The sequence below is a fragment of the Labrus mixtus genome, chromosome 15, assembly GCF_963584025.1.
Source record: "Labrus mixtus chromosome 15, fLabMix1.1, whole genome shotgun sequence".
NCBI classification, from domain to species: domain Eukaryota; kingdom Metazoa; phylum Chordata; class Actinopteri; order Labriformes; family Labridae; genus Labrus; species Labrus mixtus.
Window position 1 is genome coordinate 9,890,060 of NC_083626.1, and position 23,312 is coordinate 9,913,371.

The window sequence follows — 23,312 nt, forward strand, 5'->3', positions numbered from 1 at the left end:
GGAATTAGAATTCAACTGCTAATCAACAGACAAATATCAGCAGGTACAAATGAGACCCGATGGCTTTTAGTCTTCACCACGGGCAGTCTGTACCGTCTGCCTGAGGGGAGAAGACCAAACTCTGCAAAGAGAGGGTGATCTGGACTCTGCAGGAGAGGAGTCGCCTTTCTGACCACCTGTCTGCTGTAGAGGTCGCTCAGCTGGACTTGACTCCTCCCTGCAATCTTGCTCGCCACTTTAACCAGGCGATCAAGTCTGTTTTTATTGGCTAGAGCCAGATTACCATACCAGGCAATAATACAAAACATTAAAACAGATTCAATCAAACTTTTATAAAAGAGGGTCATCATCTCAGAGGATACAGTTTGTTGTCCAGCACAGTGCCCAGATATTTGTAGCTGTTCACTATCTCTATACCCTTTACTATGGTTGGCACAGGACTAGATTGAGTCTTCCTGAAATCAATAATCATGTCCATCGGGTGAGAAGTTAAACCACCAGAGGTCAGCAAAAACACAAGTTTCTTATAATGAGCTAATCGACTCATAAATCAATGAACACTAAATCATAACTTAGACGGTGATCATGGCGGGTTTGAAACACTTTTATGACCCTAAAACAACAATCTTTGATTTATTATTATTCATTTATGAATCTCTCAAGATGCTCTCCTGTCAGTGTTGTGTCATAGATAACAGAAACTGTCTTTCTGTCCCTCCCTTCACTCATATCACCACAGACGGAGGAGCCCTGACCTTAAAACCCCTCCTGCTGCAACCCCTCACCCCACGCCCTAAGCATTTATAAGCATTAATCCCGGTTTACAAACACAGCTCAGGTCAGAGGTCGTTGTTTCACACAGACACTAAAGTCTGGAATGAGGTCCCATATTAAATCAGGTCAACAACCCTAGTGATGCATTTTAAACAGGCGTATAAACATCTCCTGATGAAGGGACGAACTTGCAGCCATTGATTTAACTGATATGTCTTAATTTCATGTTGGTCTGATGGCTGGAGAGGTGCCAGGTCACTTCCTAAATAATAATAATAGTAATAATAATAAAACATTTTATTTATAACACACTTCACATTTGAAGGAAATCTCAAAGTGCGACAATTGAAATGAAACCGTAAAAACAACAACTAAAGTCAAAAAAAGGTTAAAATCAGGCAGAGTTAAAAACATGATCTAAAAGAAATGGTTTTAAGCAAAGGCTCTTTTTAAGAGAAATGTTTTCAGGCCCTTTTTTAAAGAGTCCACAGTCTGTGGGGTCCTCAGACGGTCAGGGAGAGCAGTCCATTGCCCTGGGGCGGCAGAAGGCTCTGTCCCCCATAGAGCAGAGCTTAATCCTGGGGGTTTGGAGGCTGTTGGCGGCAGCAGATCGCAGGTTTGTCAGTACTACTGAGGTTTCCCTTGAGCAAGGCACCGAACCCCCAACAGCCCTGATGCGCTGCCAGCATTTCAGTGTGAAGCAGCCCCGCTCTGACATCTCTCCAATAAGTCACGTCCACAGGTTCTGTTTGAGCATGTTTGTATTTCAGGCCTATATGTGTGAGATTAGTATGCCTCTAAATAACAGTGTAAACCAGAATATCCTTCAGGGATTAATAAATTATGAAAAATAAATTGAACAGAAAAAATATCTTAACAGTTTCTAAAAGTGTTGTTGTAATTCTAAATTCTCATGCATTTATGTTATTATGTTTTTAAAGAGAAAGTCCAATTTCTCCCAATCAGAAACGTTATTATCAACCAATTATCGGACTATATGTTTTTGCATTTTTTTCAATCTTAGTTGTTCTACACTATAAACTGGGTAAATGTCATATTAAAGTGTTTTTTCTGTCTCCCTGTCAGCCTTTGTTCACAGTTTGTCACTGACGGATGTGTTACGACGTGTTTCTGTCCATGCCTGAGTACACGTGACCCCGCCTTGTTCATTGAAATTAAGTAAGCCCCGCCCCCTACTCGTTTAAAAAACACGGATCCTACTATTTTTTGTTTTTTTATTCATTTTATCAGCTCAATTAAGTCGTTAAAATCGGAATCTGCAGTAAAAACTGATATCTAAAGCTGTAAATTCAAAATAAAGCATGAACTCGCTGCCCTCCTCCGCGAGTTGTTTTCTTCCTAAGCCAATCAGCGCGCCGTAGAGCTTCGCTAAGCCCCGCCCTCTGTTCTCTGAGCGTACCGGGCTGCTGCTGGAACATTTTGTTATGAAGGTGAACTAGTTCCTGCAGCGGTGGTGCAGCCTGTAGCTCTTCTTCTTCTGCACCTTTTTAAACTAAAAAAAAAACCGTTCAATCTGCGGACAGACTGGCGTTAAAGCTTCACGACCTTTACGCAGGAAGACGGCAGGACGTCAACATAAAGCAGTTTGAGTTTAAGTAATGAAAGAGAAACACGACCTGCCTTCATGCTTACTTTCAACAAAGAAGAAGTTATGGATATTCGCGACGGGAAGAAGAGGAGAAAGGTAAGCGGCGACAGCGGCGGTGGTTTCGGGGTCGGTCTGCGGGGCTGCAGGCGGAGCGTGGCCGCAAAAATGAAGCGGGAGGTGGGCAGAGTGCTCCGCTCCCGCACGCTGGAGGACAACAACTACACGGAGCCTATGGAGGAGGAGGAAGAGGAGGACGACTGCTTCTCCATCAGCTTCGCCCGGAGTGAGCGCCTGGAGCCCGCCGTGGTGGTCGCCCCCCGGTACAGCCTGCTCCGGGAGGTCGGCCGGGGCAGCTACGGGGTGGTGTACGAAGCCATAGCCCGCAAAACAGGGGCCAGGGTGGCGGTGAAGAGGCTCCAGTGCGACGCCCCTGAAAATGTAGAGCTGGCCCTGGCCGAGTTCTGGGCCCTGACGAGCCTGGAGAACCGGCACCAGAACGTGGTCCAGCTGGAGGAGTGCGTCCTGCAGAGGAAAGGGATGGCCCAGAAGATGAGCCACGGGAACCTGAGATCCAAACAGTACCTGCGACTGGTGGAGACCTCACTCAAAGGTATGCATGTCATGTTTACTCCAACAACAACAACAACACCTATAGGATGCTTTGGTAACAAGGAAGGCACAATAAAAGGGTCTTAACCCCCCCAAAAATAGCTTTAAATAAGTTGTTTACATGCTAACTCGAATGTGCAAGCTTTCCTAAACATCCCTTTGATTATATAAAATCCCTTTAATGCATCTCACATTAGGTTGCATAAGGTTTCTAGTTATGTAAACATGCAGACTGTGTGTATGTTGACAGTCCTGACACAAGTTTACTGAAGCCCACTCACACACATTTCTACATAAAAAAAAAAACACAAAAGAAGCTCACCATCATGCTCCATATCTCTCATTGTGTTAATACACAGATTGTTTCCATCACATGCATTGTTTGTGTTTTGCTATCTTTGCACAGAAAACATGCCTTATAATCTATAATATCACAGGTTTCAATGTTTTATTGAAGCTCATTCAGGTGAAAAATGAAGAATTTGTGAATTAAAAACAAACGCTCCTGCAGCCGTGTGTGCGTCAGTGACGTAGGCATGAGCTATACGTTGCCTATAAGGCACACAGAGTACACTGTGTTTCTCCTCAGCTCACAAGAGGACACAGTGTACTACTTGGCAGCATATTAACCCCTTGCTTGTTGAGTGAGTATTTGGAGTCTAGACAATGATGCTTCATCGTGGTGTTGGATGTGCTGATGAAAAACTGCACTTATATTTCACGTAAATCACATTATTTGATCACTTCTCGTCATTGTTGTCATCGGTCCAGTTTGACCCACTTCTCAGCTCCTTTGTTATTGAACAGCGGCGCCTATAGATCGAGTAGAAGCTGCTCTTCGTTAAGACTTGACACTCCTTATTGGAAGAACAATGCTGATGCATGGTGTGAAGACATCCAGTGATGTAACAGAAGAAGAGCTCTGTTTTCTCTCCTTTTCTTTTAAAAGCGTGTTTTTTTAAATATTAATTTATTCACCTAAAGCCGACGTGCTCTGAAAGTGAACGTCTGAGTGTTTTTAAACGTCTTGTCTTTGGTTTAAATGCCCTCTCTCCTTTCTTTGTCTTGGTTCTCCAAAGTGAGTTAAGTAAGGCGGCCCTCAGAGAGCAGATCATCGGGGCAGGTCGGCGTGGGGGAGGAGAGCTTGTTTGCACGTTTTGAAAGCCTGCTTCTAGAAGTGGCATTCCTCAGAGAGCTGTGGGAAGAGGGGGGCAAAGAGTTTAAGTAACATGCATCGAGGAGCTAGAAGCGTTCCTACTTTAAGGTTATGAAGCATCTGATCTGCAAGTTGGTTTTAGGACGTGATGTGTGGGGAAAAAAACGAGTCTCTGTTGGTGACAAACCTGCTGATAATAACTTATTAAAGATCAAATAATAATAATGATGATAGATAATCATTCCGTCATCAAGAGTGACAGAATGTTAGAAAACTAAATGTTGAATAAACACATTTTAGATCTGGTCAAACCTGCATGATTTGTATGTTTAGAGGCGCTTTGTAGCTTCAGGTCAAAGTGAATATTTGAACATTTATGTCAAGCAAAGAATGGCAAATCGAGGGGCGTCCAAAACGGCCGTGTGGGGGGTCGCCTTAAAAAGCGCCTACCTTCTCTGGTCCAAACAAATCCAGAGCATTCAGGACCAGAATCTAAAGTTAGCAGGAGGACATCACTTCAACATAGCATGTTTCCTTAATGTCTGATCATACAGTAAGCTCACTTTATCATTTCACTCTCTACACATCTCACCGATTGGACCTTTAAAGTCTTACATCACCCATTATCAGGGGGTAGAGTGTAGAGGTGTGATTAAATCATCTCTTTATTGATTTTAAGATCTGGGTGTTTATAAGGAGTCCTGACAGGGCAGAGACCTCAAACAGTACATCCTGTCTCAAGGAGAAAACTCTTTGAGATGACACATGTTCTTTACATGAGAGGCAGCAGCAACAGAGTTAACAAAAGCTGATGACAAACAATGAGCTGGCTGGGATTTTTCTGGCTCTTGATGACCCCGATGAAGGCCTCAAGTTGAAACGCGTCAGTCTAGTTTGTTAATAAAGTTTATCTTCTTACTCCAAGTGTTGCTGGAGCTTTTTGACCTCGACAAACAATGAGCAGTCAGACATGCAAATATCATAAAAGAGACATGAAAAGACATGAAAAGACATGAAATAACAAGAAAACAGATCAAATGTTTGTCAGAATCGACCACAATCAAGAATCTTTAAGGCTGAACATCCACATCCTGCGTTCAGGTCGACATCAGTCATGAGATAAGTTGTGTCAGGATCCGGATGGCTTCAGCCCGGGTCCGCTCCTCTTCCTCTCGTGCAGTAAACGGTTGAGGAAACACAAGATGAGAGCACTGCGGCTGTTTTTCTTCTGCAAGTTTTACCCGCAAAGGATTGTGGTTAGAAAGATCACACGCGACACTCTTTGAAGTGGCACGTTGAGAACAAATGCTCATAAAGTGTGATCTCATCGTTTGCATGCGATTTACAAAAAACACTTGTACTCGTGTTATGTCATCAGGAGGAAAGCAGAAGTCTTTAAAAATCATTTCATAACAACCTTAGTAGGCGTTTTTTTAAATTCAATTCAATTTTATTTGTAAAGCACATTTCATACAAACGTAAACTTGTAAAACGCAAAAATGTGCTGTACAGAAGAAAACAATGCAAACTCATTTAAAATAATAAACAAAAACAAAAAAAAACATGTAAAAACAAAATAAAATAATAAATGAACAATCGAATTCAAGAGCTCACTTTAAACCAAAACATGTTTGTAAAAAGAGCATGCACCATCCCATACAGTGCATAAAGTGCTCACAGGGACCATGCACCAACCATATGTACACACACACACACACACACACACACACACACACACACACACACACAAAGACAAACTAGCAACCAAAGGCACGAGAACAAAAGCAATGTTTTAAGACTCTTAAAAGAACTTCAAGTTTCTACAGACCTCAGGTCAGCGTGTAGTTTATTCCACTAAACTGCACCATGGTGACTAAATGCACCTTCACCAGATTTAGTCTTGACCTTTGGTAAGTTCAGCAGACCCATACCTGCTGATCTGAGGGATCTGATTGGGCTGTAGTCAGTGAGCAGGTCTGAAAGATATCGAGGTGCCATTCCATTCCATGTAATGTTTTATAAACCAGAAGTGAAATGCTCAAACCTGAAGACGGCTTATTTTGTCTCTCTCAGATTAGTTTTGTTTGAGAGCTCATTTAGAGAGTTAAAGGTCAAACACACGGCTGTGATGACGGCGGATTGACACATAACTTCACTGGTTTTGTTGACTTGTCACTGGTTTGAACTGGTTTCCCACTTTGTGTTCTGTTATCTCTCTAATGTGTCTGTCTTCAATCTGTTCGCCGCAGGGGAGCGCATCCTGGGCCACCCGGCCGAGCCCTGCTATCTCTGGTTCGTCATGGAGTTCTGCGAGGGCGGGGACCTCAACCAGTACATCTTGTCCCGCCGGCCCGACCCCCACACCAACAGGAGCTTCATGCGGCAGCTGACGAGCGCCGTGGCCTTCCTGCACAAAAACAACATTGTCCACCGCGACCTGAAACCAGACAACATCCTCATCTCGCAGAAATCTGGCTCGCCTGTTCTCAAGGTCGCCGACTTCGGACTCAGTAAAGTTTGCGCTGGCATGAACTCCAAGAACATGGAGGAGACCCCCGCGGGAGGAGCGGGGGGCAAAGAGAGCAACCAGAACAACATTGTCAACATAAACAAGTTCTGGTTGTCGTCGGCTTGTGGATCGGACTTCTACATGGCGCCCGAGGTGTGGGAGGGCCACTACACGGCCAAGGCCGACATCTTTGCGCTGGGCATCATCATCTGGGCGATGATTGAGCGGATCACCTTCATCGACGCGGAGTCCAAGCGGGAGCTTCTGGGCACCTACATCCGGCAGGGCACTGAGATCGTACCTGTCGGGGAGGCGCTGCTGGAGAACCCAAAGATGGTTCTGCACATCCCGCAGAAGGCCCGGAGCTCCATGTCTGAGGGGGTGAAGAAACTCCTCCAGGACATGCTCGCAGTCAACCCTCAGGACCGGCCGGACGCCTTCCAGCTGGAAGTGCGGATGGACCAAGTCACGTGTGCAGCGTGATGGCACCCCACATCCCCCCCAGACCGCCCCCCACCCCCCCGCCCCTTTGTTTAACCCAACCAGTCAAAGAAGGGACCCTTCACCTTCCCAGGTAAGCTCCACTTCCTTCACAACTTACAAAATCATCCAGATGTTTTCAGGAGTTCAGATGTGAGAAATGGCTTTTGTTGGTTTGTTTGTACAAAATGTGATGTGTCAGATCGATGCAGCGGTACAACAGAAACTGCTATGAGCTCTGCAGGGTTACATTTCTGCTTTTGTCTGTGGAGTTTGGAGAATGGAGTCGTGATGTAACAGCTGTTTCTGGTTAGCAAAGCATCTTTAGTTCAACAAAAAAAACTTCTTCCCAGCAGAAGTCGCCAGCATGAAACCAATCGATCTTTATCATGCTCGCATCTTCACACTGCATGTAAATTTACCTGAAATGAGCGTGATCTAGAAACACAGTTAAGCAGTGAGTACAGTATGTTATTCTTCTTTTCTCTAGTCCCTCAATTAAACAACTTTTATACACGAGGGGAGGAGTCAGCCTGGCGATGTAAACATAGGACTCTGAAAACATCACAGACAGTGGGACTCGGGTGTTACACCCATTGTAGACAGTCATGACTCACAGAGTTATTTTCAGAGGATATACTTGATTTCTATTACATTTAAGTGTGAAAAATCGCAGATTAAACCTTTAAAGAAGAAGCTGCAGGTTTTTTACCCTAAAAAAAAAAAGAAATAGAACAGCAGCTAACTTCCCTGAATAATCCACCTGTACCAGAGAGGAGGTGCTGACCTGAGCTTCTGTTGTGATTAGAAGGAATTAAAAGCAGTGACACAGGACTCGGTGGCCGGTGGTGACCCGGGGTCTGAAGACAGTTAATCTACCTTTCAGCTGACACCATTAGCCTCTGTTGCCCCGGTTACAGGCTGCAGCGTCACTGGTGCTGTTAAGTACTGGTTATTATGGTTTACTGCCTTTGTTCCTCTCATGTCCTTTCACCCCCCCTCAAGTATTTCTGTCCCAACATGTACAGACTCCAGCGCCTCACTCAACATATAAAACCACATTTCATCTTTAAATATCAAAGGAAAAGGAAGCAAACATTTAAACCCGACAATAAAAGTTGATGAATCTCAAAATCACCTTAAAACCTCACCGGAGCTGCTCTGATGGCGCCCACTCAGAGAAAATCAAACATGGAGGACGATGGTCGTGGTCGGCTCTGTGTGGTTTGTCTTCACGAGTCGTTATGAAGACCCTTGTGTGTTGTGTTGTTGCCATGGTTACACAAGCTGCTCTTCTTCTTCTTCTTCTTCAATATTCCTCTTGGCTTTGGGGCTCAGTTATGTTTACGATCGCCACCATGTTTGTGAACTGTTAAAAGTGATGCAACATCCGGTTGGTGGCGCTCCCCGGTCCGCTCACTCTCATTGGCTATTGTTGATGTTGAGTTTGAGCTCGTTAAGTTTTTATTACTCGTAAACATCAGATCCAAGTCGCTATTCACTTTCATTTAATAAAAAACACAAAAAAGTTGAATGAACCGGATCAGTCTGGTTTAAGACGACGTGGGAACTGGCGGTCTCTGACAAGATGTCAGACGACACTTTGGGCCTCGCCACCTCTCTACAAATAGTCCCTAAGCCTCGCTGCTGCTACCAAAAACCGATCCCACGTCACCTTCCAGGAATCAGGATTAATGGGAGTGAAAGTATCTGCCGCAGAGCGCTGACGCCAGGGCGCCAAAAATCAGAGCGGCTGATATGGTTAACGGGATGCTTACAGAGTGCATCATCGCCGACGTCACTGCCCGATGAAGAGAGTGAAAGAACAAATTTAAAAAGTGGAGGTTAGGTAAGAGGAGGGAAGGTGCGCCCGTGGCCTCAAGGCTAGGGTGTGTGGTGAGAGAGTGAAGGTATTTGGCACAGGCGTTTGAACCTGTCGTGTACTGTACATGAAGTTAATCAAGCTCATGATTACAACCGAAAGTTAAATCACATCTCTGACTTCTGTTTGCATCAAAGCGCCGGCTGCACGCTTCACGCCTCTCTGTGGTATTTCAATCCGATTTCACAAACATTTAGTCTGGCTTACGTCCCCGTTAGAGAGGATCCAAACTCTTTTGTGTTCCTCCTCTCCCTGGATTCAGAGGCTTTGATGCAAATTCTTCTTCTTGACATCGAACGCATCCGACCAGAGATCGCATCGCCATGGTTACACGTGTTCTGCAACACCACAGCGGCTAAAATCACCAAACAAAATGAAAATGAAAACGCTGAAGTACTGCAAAACTCTTTCAGGTGTCACAAACGTTTGTTAAAAAAATGCATGAAATCGATTTGTTCGACAGATTTCTGCACATTTGTTGGATTTTAAAATAGTTTTAAAAGACTTTCAACCAAAGTTTCTGGACTCGTGTTAGTTAGAAAAGATAGTGGATTAAATGTTACTGCTACCGATAATCAGGAAGTTTTTATTTTAAGCCTCGTTTCAAGATCATGAACAGTGAGAAAGAGAATCATGACGTGACATCATCTGCTCAACCGAGTCCTAGAATAATATTTTGGATATTGTGGACAAAGTCCCCCCCCCCCAAAACAAACAGCACGCTCAGCAGGAAATAACTTTTTCTGCTGCAGTGACATCGTGAAAGTGTCCCAGCAAGACGTTTCATTGTCTGCGTTTGTTATTTGGAGCGGAAACATCTTGCAGCACATCAATCAGACATCGAGTGGATGTCCACTGACCCGGAGCGGTCGCCCGTTGTCTGAACTTGAACCCTCCATCGACCAGGACTCAGCAGCCCTCTGTGTTTTGTCTCTAACAATTAGCGCCGACCATTCTTCGTTAACCCCTTATTGTGAACTCCGCCCCCTCCCTCCCCTCACCCTGTGACGTAACCGCTCTCAGGCTCCCAGCTGTCCCTGAAGGCGCCGTTGCGTGCTGGAGATTGGCCTCATTCTCTCGCGGGATGATGGGATAGCGAGTTATGCAAGAGGCCTCGCTCGCTCGCTCTGTGCTGGTTCAATGGGAAAACCTGTCATCTGTTGGGAGGGGGGATTAGAGGCTGTAAACACAGGGGGGGGGGGTTAACGGAGGGAGGTTAACGGAGGGAGAGCTGACGGCAGCACAGCGAGAAGACGTGACAGAAAACACAGAAACTGCTGACACAACAGATCTGACTCACTGTGCTTCTGTTTCAGGCTGTGATTGGATTATTTACATCCCTCACTGTTTCTTTAACCAGCTGATTGATCACTTTCATCAAAGACGCTCAAAGGTCAAAATCCAAAGCGGTTTCCTCGTCACTGGACACGTCTGAAACGTCATGGATGGTTGTTATTTAAATGAAAAAAGTAGACGATGTTATCAAGACTTGATTAAACCTTTCAAAAGAAGGAAATAGGCTCAGATTGTTTTTCTAAAATAGTCTGACAACAATCCAGAAAGAGTCCCTGCAGAGATAGACCTCTTAGTCCATGAGGCTCATGGGGGCTTTTTATAAAAACAGACTCAGCTGATACATCACTGTGTTCAACACCATCGCACACAAAAAACGTAACTTCAGCTTACAGAATACAGTTACAGGTTTACCCGAGACTCAAGCCGTCTGCTTGTTTTTTTGTTATAGCAGGATTTCTGTTGTTAGAGGGGTCAAATCAGATCCAACACAAAACATCCATCTATCCATTGGTGGGCTGGAGGGTTAGGGTTAGCCGATCCCAGCTGTCATTGGGCGAGAGGCGGGGTTACACCCTGGACTGGTCACCAGTCAATCACAGGGCTACAATTCTACAATTCACTTAGCAGACGCTTTTATCCAAAGCGACGTACATCAGAGAGTAAGTACAACACAAGCAAGGATCTAGAAAAAAGGGAACAATGTCAGTTGTTTGACTGATTGCCTTCAAGAAATCAAATCCTGGTTCACCTGCAGCTTCCTCAAATTAAACAGTGACAAAACCGAGCTTCTCCTCATCGGCACCAAATCAACTTTCAAGTTTTTCTCTGGCTATTGAGCACTCCTCAGTTTCTCTCTCCCCTCAGAACTCTGCCGCTCGCATCATCACCAGAACGCCCTCTGTTAATCACATCACTCCTGTCCTACAGCAGCTTCATTGGCTCCCGGTTAAACATCGCATCACCTTCAAAATTCTGCTCCTCACCTTCAAGGCTCTGCTTTACCTCTAGTGACCAGAGGCAAAGCACAACATTGACTGCAGTTCTTGAGAGCTCTAATCAGTATAGAAACCATCTTATAAGTCGTCGTTATCAAACAAAAACCATCGTCATTACCATCATCATCATCAATAAAATGGAGACCATTATCATTAAGTTAGTAGGTATTCATTAAAGAGCTGGGTCTTTAGCTTTTTCTTAAAGGTGCAGAGGGACTCTACAGATCCAATGGAGTTTGGTAGTTAGTTCCACCACCGGAGGAAGCCGGAGTACCCGGAGAGAACCCACACATGCACGGGGAGAACATGCAAACTCCTCACAGAGAGACTCCTGTCAGACGGGGATTCAAAAACAAAACAAAAGCTCAAAAACAACTGACCAATCATAGAAGATCTTTCAACAGCAGGCCCTGCTCTGCAGTAGAGTCAGGTTGATTTGAAGGGCAAGATGTTGTGGCTGGTAGTTTCTTTAAAAGTGCTCTATGTATAAATAAATAAATAAAGGTGGTGGTCTCTCCTTATTGTTGGAGCAGGCGGGCGATGTGAGTTATGTAAGAGTCTGCAGAATCTTTAATGCATGGACCCGGAGCAGGAAATCCCTTTAAAATGTGTAACCTCAGCATCAAAACAGAACCATGTGTAGCAGTGTGTTCTGTGACATCCTCCTGCTCATCATCCACCTCACCCCTCCTTCTCCCTCTCTCTCTCTCTCTCTCTTTCTCTTTCTCTCTCGGCTGCACAATGAGAGCGCTGCTCCTGGTTCACAGCTTACAGAGATTCGCGTCTGGAACATTTTGTCCTCTCGCTGCCTGCCTATGAGCCTGCCATGTGCTGCCTCTGTTTAAAACCAGGACAGAGCGCAGAGAGCTCCGGCCCCTCCCCACGTCCACACAGCCTTTACTTTATTTTTCATTTATTTAATTGACAGGATGAGCAGGCGGCTTACAAGTTGAGGCACTTCTCAGGGTGTTGTCTTTGCGCTGCACACATGAATTCCTCCACAACACTGTTACATCAATACAGATGACTTCAAGTAGGATTTTTCTCTTCTCATATCCCAATACAATTTCAGAGAAAGTCCGAGGATGCTGATCGTGTCCCTCTGAAGGAAATGAAGTTGTTTGGATAGCAGTTTAAAGTACAGAGTGTTCTGAATAGACTCGGACAGCAGGGGGTATTTTGGAGGGACTTGCCAGACGGAGGCCACCTTTATGGGATTTTTTGGGAGTGGGTGTGATGATCGCATTGGCGTTCTTATGCAACATGCTCGTTAAAGTGCAGCTTTCAGTAGCCGAGAAGCTTGTAAATATTTTCCTCCGGGCCCTCAGGGTTCAGAGTGAGAACTGCAAAAACAAGTCTTTGTTTTCTTCTGTTTGTTCAACATAAGGGGAAAGTCGCACTGGAAAGCTCATGCACGGGTCATTTCTCCATGAAAAATACACACCTATGATGCTTTTAGCTTCAGCTGAGGAATGATCCAGATCCAGTCCCACAGCGCTCTGTCATAACATGTAACCACATCTTTTCCCCTCGGCTGTTTCCATTCATGGCGGCTGTGTTGAATCTAATGGCTTGTAAGCCCTTAACACCGGGTTAATCTCCCCGCAGAGTGAGAACCATCTATCACAGCCTCATCACTCTCTGCAGGTGCTGTGCATGGTCATATTTTCGCCTCTGTGGACCAGACCCAGTGCATTGTTTAAACGTCTCTAACAAAGCGGACGGGGTTCATTTGGACCTGTTAAATAATAGATGGAAACAGGCGTGGTTGGCATCTGTTCATGAACGGTCTGGTTTGCTTCCTAATGTTGGGTTAGGATTTTTTGGGATCACGGCTGTTATTGTCCGAGAATATCCACTTTGGGGCCATTAGACTAAACCAAAGTACATCCTCTAAAGGTCTTGTTCTTTGTCTCTGACGGGCACAGATTGTTATTCAAAGTGTCCCTACGGAGATAGACCCTTTTGTCGGAGAGTAAAAAAATGTTCTAAGACAGAAACCATTTCTCTCTTAAAGCTGCCAGACTCCTTTGACAAAAACATTCAGTCATTTTAAAGAAGGAGTCTTTGCAGTTTGTAAACACAACATTCAAACTGGGCCCATTCCCCTCAGAAGCTCTCCCTCTCTGCAGGACGTAGTGTGTACGTTTACTGCTTGTACCTACACTGCAAGCTAACACACGCTAGCACAAGCTAACCGCTGGTGTTTGTCACCTACCTGTCCAACAGGAAGCAGACCAACTCCACATCCACGGGTAAAAGACAACACAAGGGTCACCCTCGTTTTAGAACGATCTTTATCCACTTGCTTGTATGAATCGTTGAGTTGTATCCACTCCTAAACTCACCTGCACCCACTTCCTGAAGGGTGCCTTGACCCCAGGAACCAAAGCCCCCAATGGATTTCATTGCAGCAATTGCAGCTGGTTTGAAGCAATTTCCTGGCACAATCCAGAAACTTTCATTCTCTCTCCTTAATTATGAAGACCTCTAAACATGTAAAAACAGCCCGGGTGTAAAATAACAGAATTCATCTTTGAGTATTTGAGTCCTTGATCAGTTAAAACCACCTCAGCGTTCTCTGGTGGAGGATTCAATCTGTGCTGATGGTTTATTTTTCTTATAGTTAACTGGATATCTTCGGGTTTGTTCGGCTGTTTTGTTGGTGGAGACTCTTTGTCTGTTCCACATAAAGAGGAACTCAAAGGCACACACACCTAAACTTACATAATGAGCCGTTTTTAGTGAGCGCTCGCCAAGTGGAATGTGTTACATCGCATGCCACACAACCACAAAACCACACGGAGCTCGTAAAACGCCAACACTCCCTCTCCAAATGGTTATCATAGAGAAAGCTGCCACAGTGTCCCGGCCCCCTCCCACTTCCCCAAAGATACCGGTCTGTGCTGGTTTTTTTAACAAGACAAGTCTGCTTTTGGGTTATGCAACAACCAATGGCTGGCTGAGGAGGCAGCAGGCCTCCGTTTGTCCAGGATCTGCTGGGTTTAGACCTTCGCCGTGTTTCCAGCCATTTTGCTTGTTTACGCAGCAGAAATAAATCCGTCAGAGCAACAAGCAGGAAAGCTGATACACTGACTTGAGGGGGAGTTTTGTCAGCAGTCGTGGTTAAAATGTTTATTTGGTGTAGCCTGTTAGTTTAGTCAGGGTTCATCTGCACATGGTCACACATTTAGGCCTGCGTTTGGTCGTCTGTTTTTCCATCCTCAGTGATCAAATTAAAATCATGTTTTTACCCTTGGTTACAGAGTCAGAGAGGTCGACTTTGAGCTTCTGAAACATGACTCCTAAATGTTCCTTTTTGCTCAGTTGGATGTAAAGTCTGCTCAGCAATGTGCTTCTCGACGGCTGTGTGGAAGAAATAGACATTACCCTCTCTGTGCAGGAAGGTCGGGTGTCAGGATTTCCCGGAGGAGCGACGGAGATTTGGTGTCTTCTTGTGGGGCACTCGAACACTTTGGTTACTTCAGTCGCTACCCTGAGGTCGAATTACCTTTTCACCAATCACTTTGTCCTGATGCTGCTTTAACAGCAGAGTGCAAGTAACCCACACACTCTACCTTCCAACAACGTCCACCTGAACCTTCCTCTTTAACAGGAAGTGTGTCTCACATCCATATTTATATAAGTCCTTGCATCTCATCTCTTAAAGGTACACTGGGAGAATTCAGGCCGTCCCTGACCCGATTTTTGAGCCACACAACTCATTCAATAGTCAGGCTAAATTCCCGCTCCTTTGCGCCTCATTGTCTGTGTAGTGTACGGGGGTCAATGAGGGCTGACCACGGCTCGATCTCCTGCTGCTGAACAATCAGAGGAATTTCTGGCATGTCTCAAAGTAATTTTTTTGGGGGCCATCTTTTCCTTTACTGGATAGGACAGCTGACAGAGACGAGATATGTTGGGAGCAGAGATTGGGGGACGACATGCAGCAAAAGGGCTGAGGTCGGATTTGAACCTGCGTCCACTGTGACAAAAGACAATGACCTCTGTACATGGAGCATCACAACCTTTAGGCTCTCCGTGCCCCAAGTTTCGGCCTTCTTAATGACCCTCAGAGTCATATAAAACCCACCCACGCTGTCTTTCCTGTCATCACACTGGCCTACATTATTACTGGGCCGTTCTGGATCACTTGACTTGTTCCTCTTGGTATTCCAGTCTGGGCTAACTGGGCTAACTGAGCTAACGACAACAAGTCCAGTCTGAATAGCCAGAGGACACATGAGTGGGAAAACCAGAAACCAGAGTTTTAAATTAGAGATCGTAGGACGGTCCCTGCTTCGCTCCAGTGTTTACTGTGATAGATATTCCATCAGGATGCCAATAGCTCGTCCAAAGGAAGCGTTCAATAAAGCTCTGTGTTTGTCCGTAAAGTCCGTTTGTCTTTCACTGTGTCAGTGTGTGTAGAATTGTGTAACACATCCATGGAGGGGGGGGGCGGGGGCGTTTCTTCAGGTACGAGAGGCACGCTCATAAAAAGAGTCTAGAGGGGTCAGAGAGTTCAGAGAGGACACCCACAGCTGCTACTGAAACAACAATAAAAACCAGCCAGTTCCTCCTTAAACCTGAGCTCATGTGTTTCTCCTTTCATAACAACAACACGGTTATAAAAGCCACGGTTTGTAAAGCAGGGTCATAAACCGGGACTGGGGTCTACGGCGGCATCCTAAAAGTAAACAACATCAATCAATCATCAGTCAGAAAGAATCCAGAGTGACACTGCACAGTTTTGTTTCCTTTGTGTTTGTTCACAGAAGAACGCACCTGACAGAAGAAGTGTCTTAATCGTTCTGGAGGTTTACAAAGGGTTAATATAGCATCTGTAAATGTCCACACAACTCCCCGAAAATATCCTGAAATGTTTTGAGTTTTCCTTCATGTGTGCACATTTTTCTGCTAGACTCTATCCAGACTTTTTCTGGGAAAAAGTCGGGGTGAGCTTACATGTTTGTGAGAACGCATTCAAGACAATTCATTGCGAACTAGCTGGCGGGATGATGACGTTTTATATCATGTGACTCCTGTTAGAATCCTGTGCCATCTTCATACCCGTAATGAAGCAGCTTCTCTTCTTCTTTTCCACTCATACGTCGCCCTCTGCTTCCTCGGCTGTCATCTCGGATATGTTATAAACATTTCACTTTTGACTTCTGCAGCGTCCCTTTTTACGTCATGTCTTCCCCAAACCCCCTCCCAGGGAAACTCTCCTGCTGTGAGAGACGTGTGCAAAAGGAAAACTCTGTCTGGAGTGAGCGTGTGTATTTCAGCTTTAAAAAACGAGTCTAGACTTGCACCTTGCAGGTAAAGCATGCAGGCCTGAGTGGTGCTGAACTAAAACATCTTAACAAATACTGAAACCCTGGTACTGTCCCGCTAAATATGATTGGACTTACAAAATTCTGAGTCGTGCAACACAAAGGAGACTGAATCAGAGCCTATGGCGACCCAACAGGCTGGAAACAGATCAATACTGTAGACCATCAGGATGTTTGATGGCTCTGCAGTGACGTTATCTGAGAGACATGTTAAAGACGATGAACCCTGTGAACCTTATTGTTTTCATCGATATATATAAGGATCATATTGTAAAAACTAAACTGTATCTTATCGTTCATCGTGCACTGATTTAAAGTGCTAAGCCTCAGCTGTGACATAAGCGCTTCTGTCCCCGTTCTGCACATCATCATCATCCCTTATTCACCGTCTCCAGCCTGCGTGCTCCCTGCTAAGCTGACCCACTTGTGTTCATACCATGTGCTGAGAGGTTATGCAACCCAAAAAAAAGAGGAACAAACCGCTGCCACTCCGAGCTGCTGCGTGTCAGCCGCTGGGCTATTATTAGAGCGTGACGCTGGACTAAACCTGGACCTCCTCGGTGCAGGAAACACTCCCAGGTGTCAGCTGGTGGTGTCATTCTGCTGCAGGTAGATGGAGAGGCAGCTGGCGTGTGTTTTACATGTTGACACAGCTGTTATTGACAAGAGGCTTTGTTGAGTCATCACTGCCTGCAGATGATTAATACATCTCCTGGTATGCTCGTTGGAGGAATTTCTAAAAGAAGAAGATTACATAAGAGGCACAGGTGGTTGTAAATGAAAGCATGGAGCATCAGAACAGTCTGTGACCTCCTTCGTGTTTCACAGGAGATCTCCCACTCTTCCCTGCACTTCTTTTCATAACAGAAACCGGGTTAGTTCCAGTTAATCCCGAACCCTAACATAATGTATTTGTCTTAAATAATAGGTGGCACTTTGATCACGACATATCGGTACTTTAGCGATTAGCTCGAGCAAACCAGTGAACGTTTGAAGTCGGGAGGAAATAAAAGGTACTGGGTTAGGACGGTGCAGTGGAGCCTGGTCGGGGGGCAGCAGTGGGGGAGAGAGTCCCAGCAAGAGGACTCTGGGACAGGTTGGGGAGGTTGGGAGGAAGTGGGGATATTACTGGGGGAAGCAGAAAAATGGGGGTCCAAGTGAAGGTGGGTCCAATCCGTGGGGGGATTTGAGAGAGTGGTGGGAATTGGGATTGGAGCTCTAAATTCAGGGTTGATCCAAATGAGGGCTCAGGCTGGTTGAGATGTTTTAGGATTTTACATTTCTTAAGTCACATACTTGGCCAGGACTGTTTGACAAGGGAAATCTTCCTGTTAAAAAAACGGGTTGTCTCTCTATGGCATGCTAATCGTTTCCTCTCTTTGTCTCTGCAGCTTTGTTTACGACGTGGATGTGGACTCAGACGTGCACTCGGACGATGGACAAAAAAAGGGACTCTGACAAAAAATGTACTGTGAAGAAGCCACAATCATAATCTGAGCAGGATGTGATGATGATTCCAAAACTCTGGGACTGGATCTGTATGCAAACTTGACGTCAGCGCCGTGCAGAGACTGGTGTCTCTGAGAGCTGACTGGATGTGAAACCAGGTTCAAAACATTTGTTGTTGTTTTTTACATTTGTTGATTTATTTGTTCCGGGCTTCCCCATCACAGGCCTGCTCTTCTCTTAATGATGGAGTGAAACTCTGCCAGGGCACAGGTGGTCACAGCATGGTCAATATGACATTTATCACAGCTTCTTTTGTCCCCTATCTCCCCCCATACAACCTCGTGCCTTAAAGATGATTCACTAAAGTGCGATTGGATCTTGAAAGTGAAAAAATTTTGTGGGAAAGAAACTTTGTTCATGAGGCTGAAACCACGTTTGACTCGTGCACAATTCTGTCCGCAGAAATTTACATTTCACAAATGGAATCTGTCGATTTCAAAGATGTCAGAAAACCTGCAATAATGTAAAGTAAGAATGTGGAAATTGAGTCCTTCTCCTTCAAAAACCTACAAAACTGAGTTGAAAAAGACGATTTCATCAGTGTTGCTTATGTTCAGAAGGTTTGAGAAGATATTTCACCTGTGCCGCTCTGTGAAAGCAGACGCAGAAGAAAATGTGAATGTTTAAAGTTAAAACCATCAGATTGAGCCCATGTAAGAAGTAGCAGGCCTGTTGAAACTCCATACAACACCATGTTTTTGTAACCAAACATCGTCCAGCAGGGAATTCAAACTGGTTTCATTGGTCAGGAGTTCAACCCAAAGAGAACCTGCTGGACTAATTATCTGTTTTTTATCATCACTGCATCAGTTGGTGGGTTTTTGGTAACTTTATATTGAATGTTTTTTATATATTGAGGATGTTGAGTGTGGCATTTACAGGATTCTCGAGGTCATGTAATGGTCTGAAAACAAGATATCGAGTCAGTGGTTTAACTTGCAAACGTGTCATTAAGAGATATTGAGCCGTGGGGTTTTAACAGCCTGACACCTCAGCAGTATTGGGCCCTCTGTGGCTGAATCTTTCTGGTATTTTTTTTTTTAAGGGACTTTCAGAGCACATTTGAAGGTTTGTCATCTGGAAATAATCCCCAAAAGCTCCATGGGTTATCCATCCTGACTGCCCCTTCCTTCCGCCACTCCTTCAGTGCTTTATTGAAGTCGCTTTGAGCGCTTTGCAGAGGCACGAGACGCATTAGACAACACACCCAGGCTCTCACTGCTCTGATCATAGACTGTTTATAAGAGATGGACGTCACTTTGTTGATAGCTTCCATTTTTAAGCCTCCATTTTTTTGCATTTGAGCATCTCCATCTTGTTTTTTTTTTAAGCCTGAAGTGACCACAGGAGTTTGTTTTAAATTGTAATCTGGGCTAATTAAAAGGCAAGGTAATCACCTATTTAACAGGCCAAATTAACAAGCTAGGTTTGGCTAGCACAGCCAACAGTGAGCGCTAACATTTACAGAAATTACAACTCCAATTAGCTAATGCTTTAGCTAGCTCTGTTTGCAGGATGCTTCCATAACTCACAGTGACTGTGAGAAAGGCTCTAAAAACAAGGTTGTCAAACTTTTTGAGACTTGGTAACCACAATCTTCAGCGAGACAAAGAGAGAGAGAGCACGGTATAGATTGCACAAATACGTTAGCAACAATAAGGAAAGTACTTGTGCAGTGTTCAGTAAGAGTGTCAAAATTTCCAATACTCAATAAAAAGTACCAAAGCTTAAAAAATGTCTTAAGACAGTAGCATAGGAGAGGAATGAAGCCATCAATATTTGCAAGAGAACTTCTGCAGACGATCTAAATTGCAGAAAAACATTAGCAGTGTTTCAGTACCTGCAATTCTTGGTAATAAAAAAGCACAAAATTACCAAACATTTGATGCCTTTGATTCCTGTTGATCGTTTTATTTTAACTGCTATCATCTCGAAGTTTAAAGACATGATACGATGTGACAGCCCTACTCAAAAATCAGTCTTTCAAAATCTGAGATACTTTGAAGCTTCGTTGAGAGAAAGGGAACGGGCACCTACTAAATGGTATGAATACGAACATTTCGTATGATTTAGACGTGTGCACGAGTTTGTATGCACTTTTTGTCGATCGAAAACACAAATTACGCAACATTTGGTTGTCTAGGACTTAATTTTTGTATTGCTGTGACATCAATAGCAGGTCATTCGATTTTTACTAGCATCTTATCAGAGTTTTAAATTCTGCTACCATGACAACCCGACACTAACATATTCTTACCAAAGGTGGGTGGCACCTTAGTGTTCCCTGCTTTATCACATATTTTCCTCTAAACGGAACCAGTATTCCCCAAAACGAACAACCCAGCTTTCAAACACAGCTCTTGGCTTCACTTTGCAAACAGAAATGGTACGTCCATTTTCTTATTTACAGTCTGTGTTGTGTTGATGAAAAGTGATCGCTACGTATCGTCTGATTCGAGGCGAGTCAGTACTTGAAACAACTTTTATTAACCGGGAAAACAAAAAGAACAAAATGCAAAAGTTCAAATCTACAAACAGAGTGATGACGGCATGCAGTGGGAAGATTAAAAAAAAAGTGGGAATATTATTAAAGGTTTTTTTTTTTTACCAGACTCTCCTGCATAGTTTCATAGCACTGTGTGGCGTTCAGGTTCAGTTTTAATGACTCCACGGTAGCAGTAGTAAACTTTGAGGCGTTTTGTTTTGTGGTCCTACCTCATTCTCAGCACTCTGAAATATCTAATCTACCTTTACAGTTCTCATTAGCCGCATAGTTTCAGCTTCTGATATTTTTTTTTACCTCAGATTAAACCTCCTCAGTCTTGAAACAACCTCTGACTTACTTCTGTGTGGTGTTTTGTTTTCTTTTAAAGCTTACCGTGTGTTTGTTAGCGTTCAACAACTATAGCTCCCATAAAGTGTCTGAAGGAAACCTTAACAGCTCTGCACATTTAGTACTTAACAACGCAAACTGTGTCACTTACCTACGTCTTGTTTTCTTCACATTAATGTTGTTCAACGTGAAAGAAAGTAAGATTCACAAAACGACAATTTCTGTGCTTGTTTGCATTCTATGCCGATGACACTCATGTGAGCCGTAGTTGTTGAATGCTAACCCAAATGCTAACGCTGTTATTAAAACATGAAGGTTTTCAGTTTTGGGATGAGATTTTTCTAGTGTAAATCTGTGATTTACTCTTTGGGATAAGTGACCTGCTCAGCAGAGTTCAATGACACTCGTGTGGTGAAGTGTTAAAACGTTAGCATGGTTGAAGACTGTAAATGGCATTGCTGTGGTTGATAGTGCATATGCTAACTGAGGATCTTGATACTTTACCTTGTTATCTGCTAACCTGCTGTCACCGTGTCGTTCTGTTTCAGTTATCTCTCTTCTTCAGACTAGTAACAAACCCACTTGAAATCACTTTACACTATGCAAAATGTGTCACTGCCTCACTGTAAACACCGTACAGAGCCACACCGTTCTCGAATAAATTGTGTTTAATATCTTTGTTCTTTTTAGTGCATATTTCCAATGTGTTCATAAATAATGTGTAAAATAATGACGCTGACAGGAGCCATTAGATGTTTGAGAAAGCATCGTGTGTTTTTTTTGCTGTAAATATGTTTGACAATTTTTCTTGGAATAAAATGATCGAAAATATGACGATTTCATGTTTTTTATTTGACTGTGTGAACGATGAGCCCAAACCATCCAGAAGTCCAGGGTTGGTCATTTCCTCCAGGTACACTTTTTAAGATTTTGGTTGAAACTGTTCTCATCACGTCTGTGGTCTCCCACATTGTTTTATTATCGGTTAAGATTTGAATCTACGTGCATGTGTAGACAGTTTAAGTCTTTTTTTAAATTTGAACTTTGCGAGCAATTCCTCTATCCCGTCTCTTTTTTTAAAAGATTTATTTTTGGGCTTTTTATGCCTTTATTGTAGAGATAGGACAGTGGATAGAGTCAGAAATCAGGGAGAGAGAAAGAGTGGGGAATGACATTCGGGAAAGGAGCCACAGGTCGGATTCGAGCCCGGGTCGCCCGCTTGGAGGACGACAGCCTCCGCATGGGGTGCACGCACTACCCACTGCGCCACCAGCACCCCCTCTATCCCGTCCACAGCTGTAGTGATAGTCTGTGACTGTGCTGCTCTTTTCAGCTCAGTAAATTCAATTTTGGTTTGCTTAACAGAGTCTGTGTCTCGCCATCTGTTTATTTAAGCTCATACTCAGTTTCCCACAGTTCTCGGTAATCTCCTGGATCATCACCTCAGCGTTTGTTTCATCAGCACGGAGACACCACATGTCTGCTCCCGTCCTTTATCATCAGCATCAAAATACACAGACTATACTGAAAGGTAATATTTGAATTCCAAGGACTTTTCTGTGGTCTGTTACACAACCGTGTTTGCAGGTCAGGAGAAGCCGGGTACAGCTGATTTGTGCACTTCAGTGAAAAATTACTCAGATATATTTGTGGTGCTAAAAAAACGATTCACACTCTGATCGAGGCAGGGTAAATCCCTGGTGCCGGTGAAAGTTATGGACATACAGTAGATCTGTAGCTTCTGCAGCCTTCAGGAGCAGCTGCAGTGGTCACAGCTCATGGGGATAATCCAGTAAGAATAACGGGGAGGGGGCATGATCCTATTGGCTGGGAGAAAGTGGGAGACCCCCCGCTACAATAAGTAAGAACCAAACTGTAAACATCTCTGCAGGAGACAAAGCCCTGCTGCAGGCTGCTGCGTCTGATTAGCCTGCTGGATTATCTCTAATGTGTAGATTAATGGGGGGGGGGGCAAGGAGACCCTGAGTGATACTTCCTACAGTAGAGCTCACACAATGCGGCACACAGCAGACAACAATATGTCAGTGTTCAGACCTCTTTATGTTCAGAGGGAACACGGTGTACTGAGGAGGAGCAGCGAGGGGGAGGGGCAGCTATAGGCAGTGAAATGGAGCTAGAAAAGGGAGGGGGGGTGGTGGTAGTGAGGAGGGGTCCTTGGGAGACGCCAGTGAATCAAGGAAGAGGGAAACAGCTGTGACCTGAGCCCAAAGCAGCCAATCAGAGCGCATTAAAATCCACCATCCCAGACAAGACAGTCGATGAAGAGACGAGAAGAATTTATTTATTAATGTGAGGGGGGGTCT

The 23,312-nt window shown here is 44.4% G+C and overlaps 1 protein-coding gene across 1 annotated transcript; it reads left to right on the forward strand.

Moving 5' to 3' along the window:
• Positions 1 to 2,212: 2,212 nt before the first annotated feature.
• On the forward strand, positions 2,213 to 21,819 carry stk35 (serine/threonine kinase 35). The gene is made up of 3 exons (XM_061056842.1): positions 2,213 to 2,993; positions 6,398 to 7,231; positions 18,038 to 21,819. The coding sequence occupies exons 1-2, from the start codon at positions 2,420 to 2,422 to the stop codon at positions 7,138 to 7,140; spliced, it is 1,317 nt and encodes a 438-aa protein (XP_060912825.1). The 5' UTR covers positions 2,213 to 2,419; the 3' UTR covers positions 7,141 to 7,231; positions 18,038 to 21,819.
• Positions 21,820 to 23,312: the final 1,493 nt, after the last annotated feature.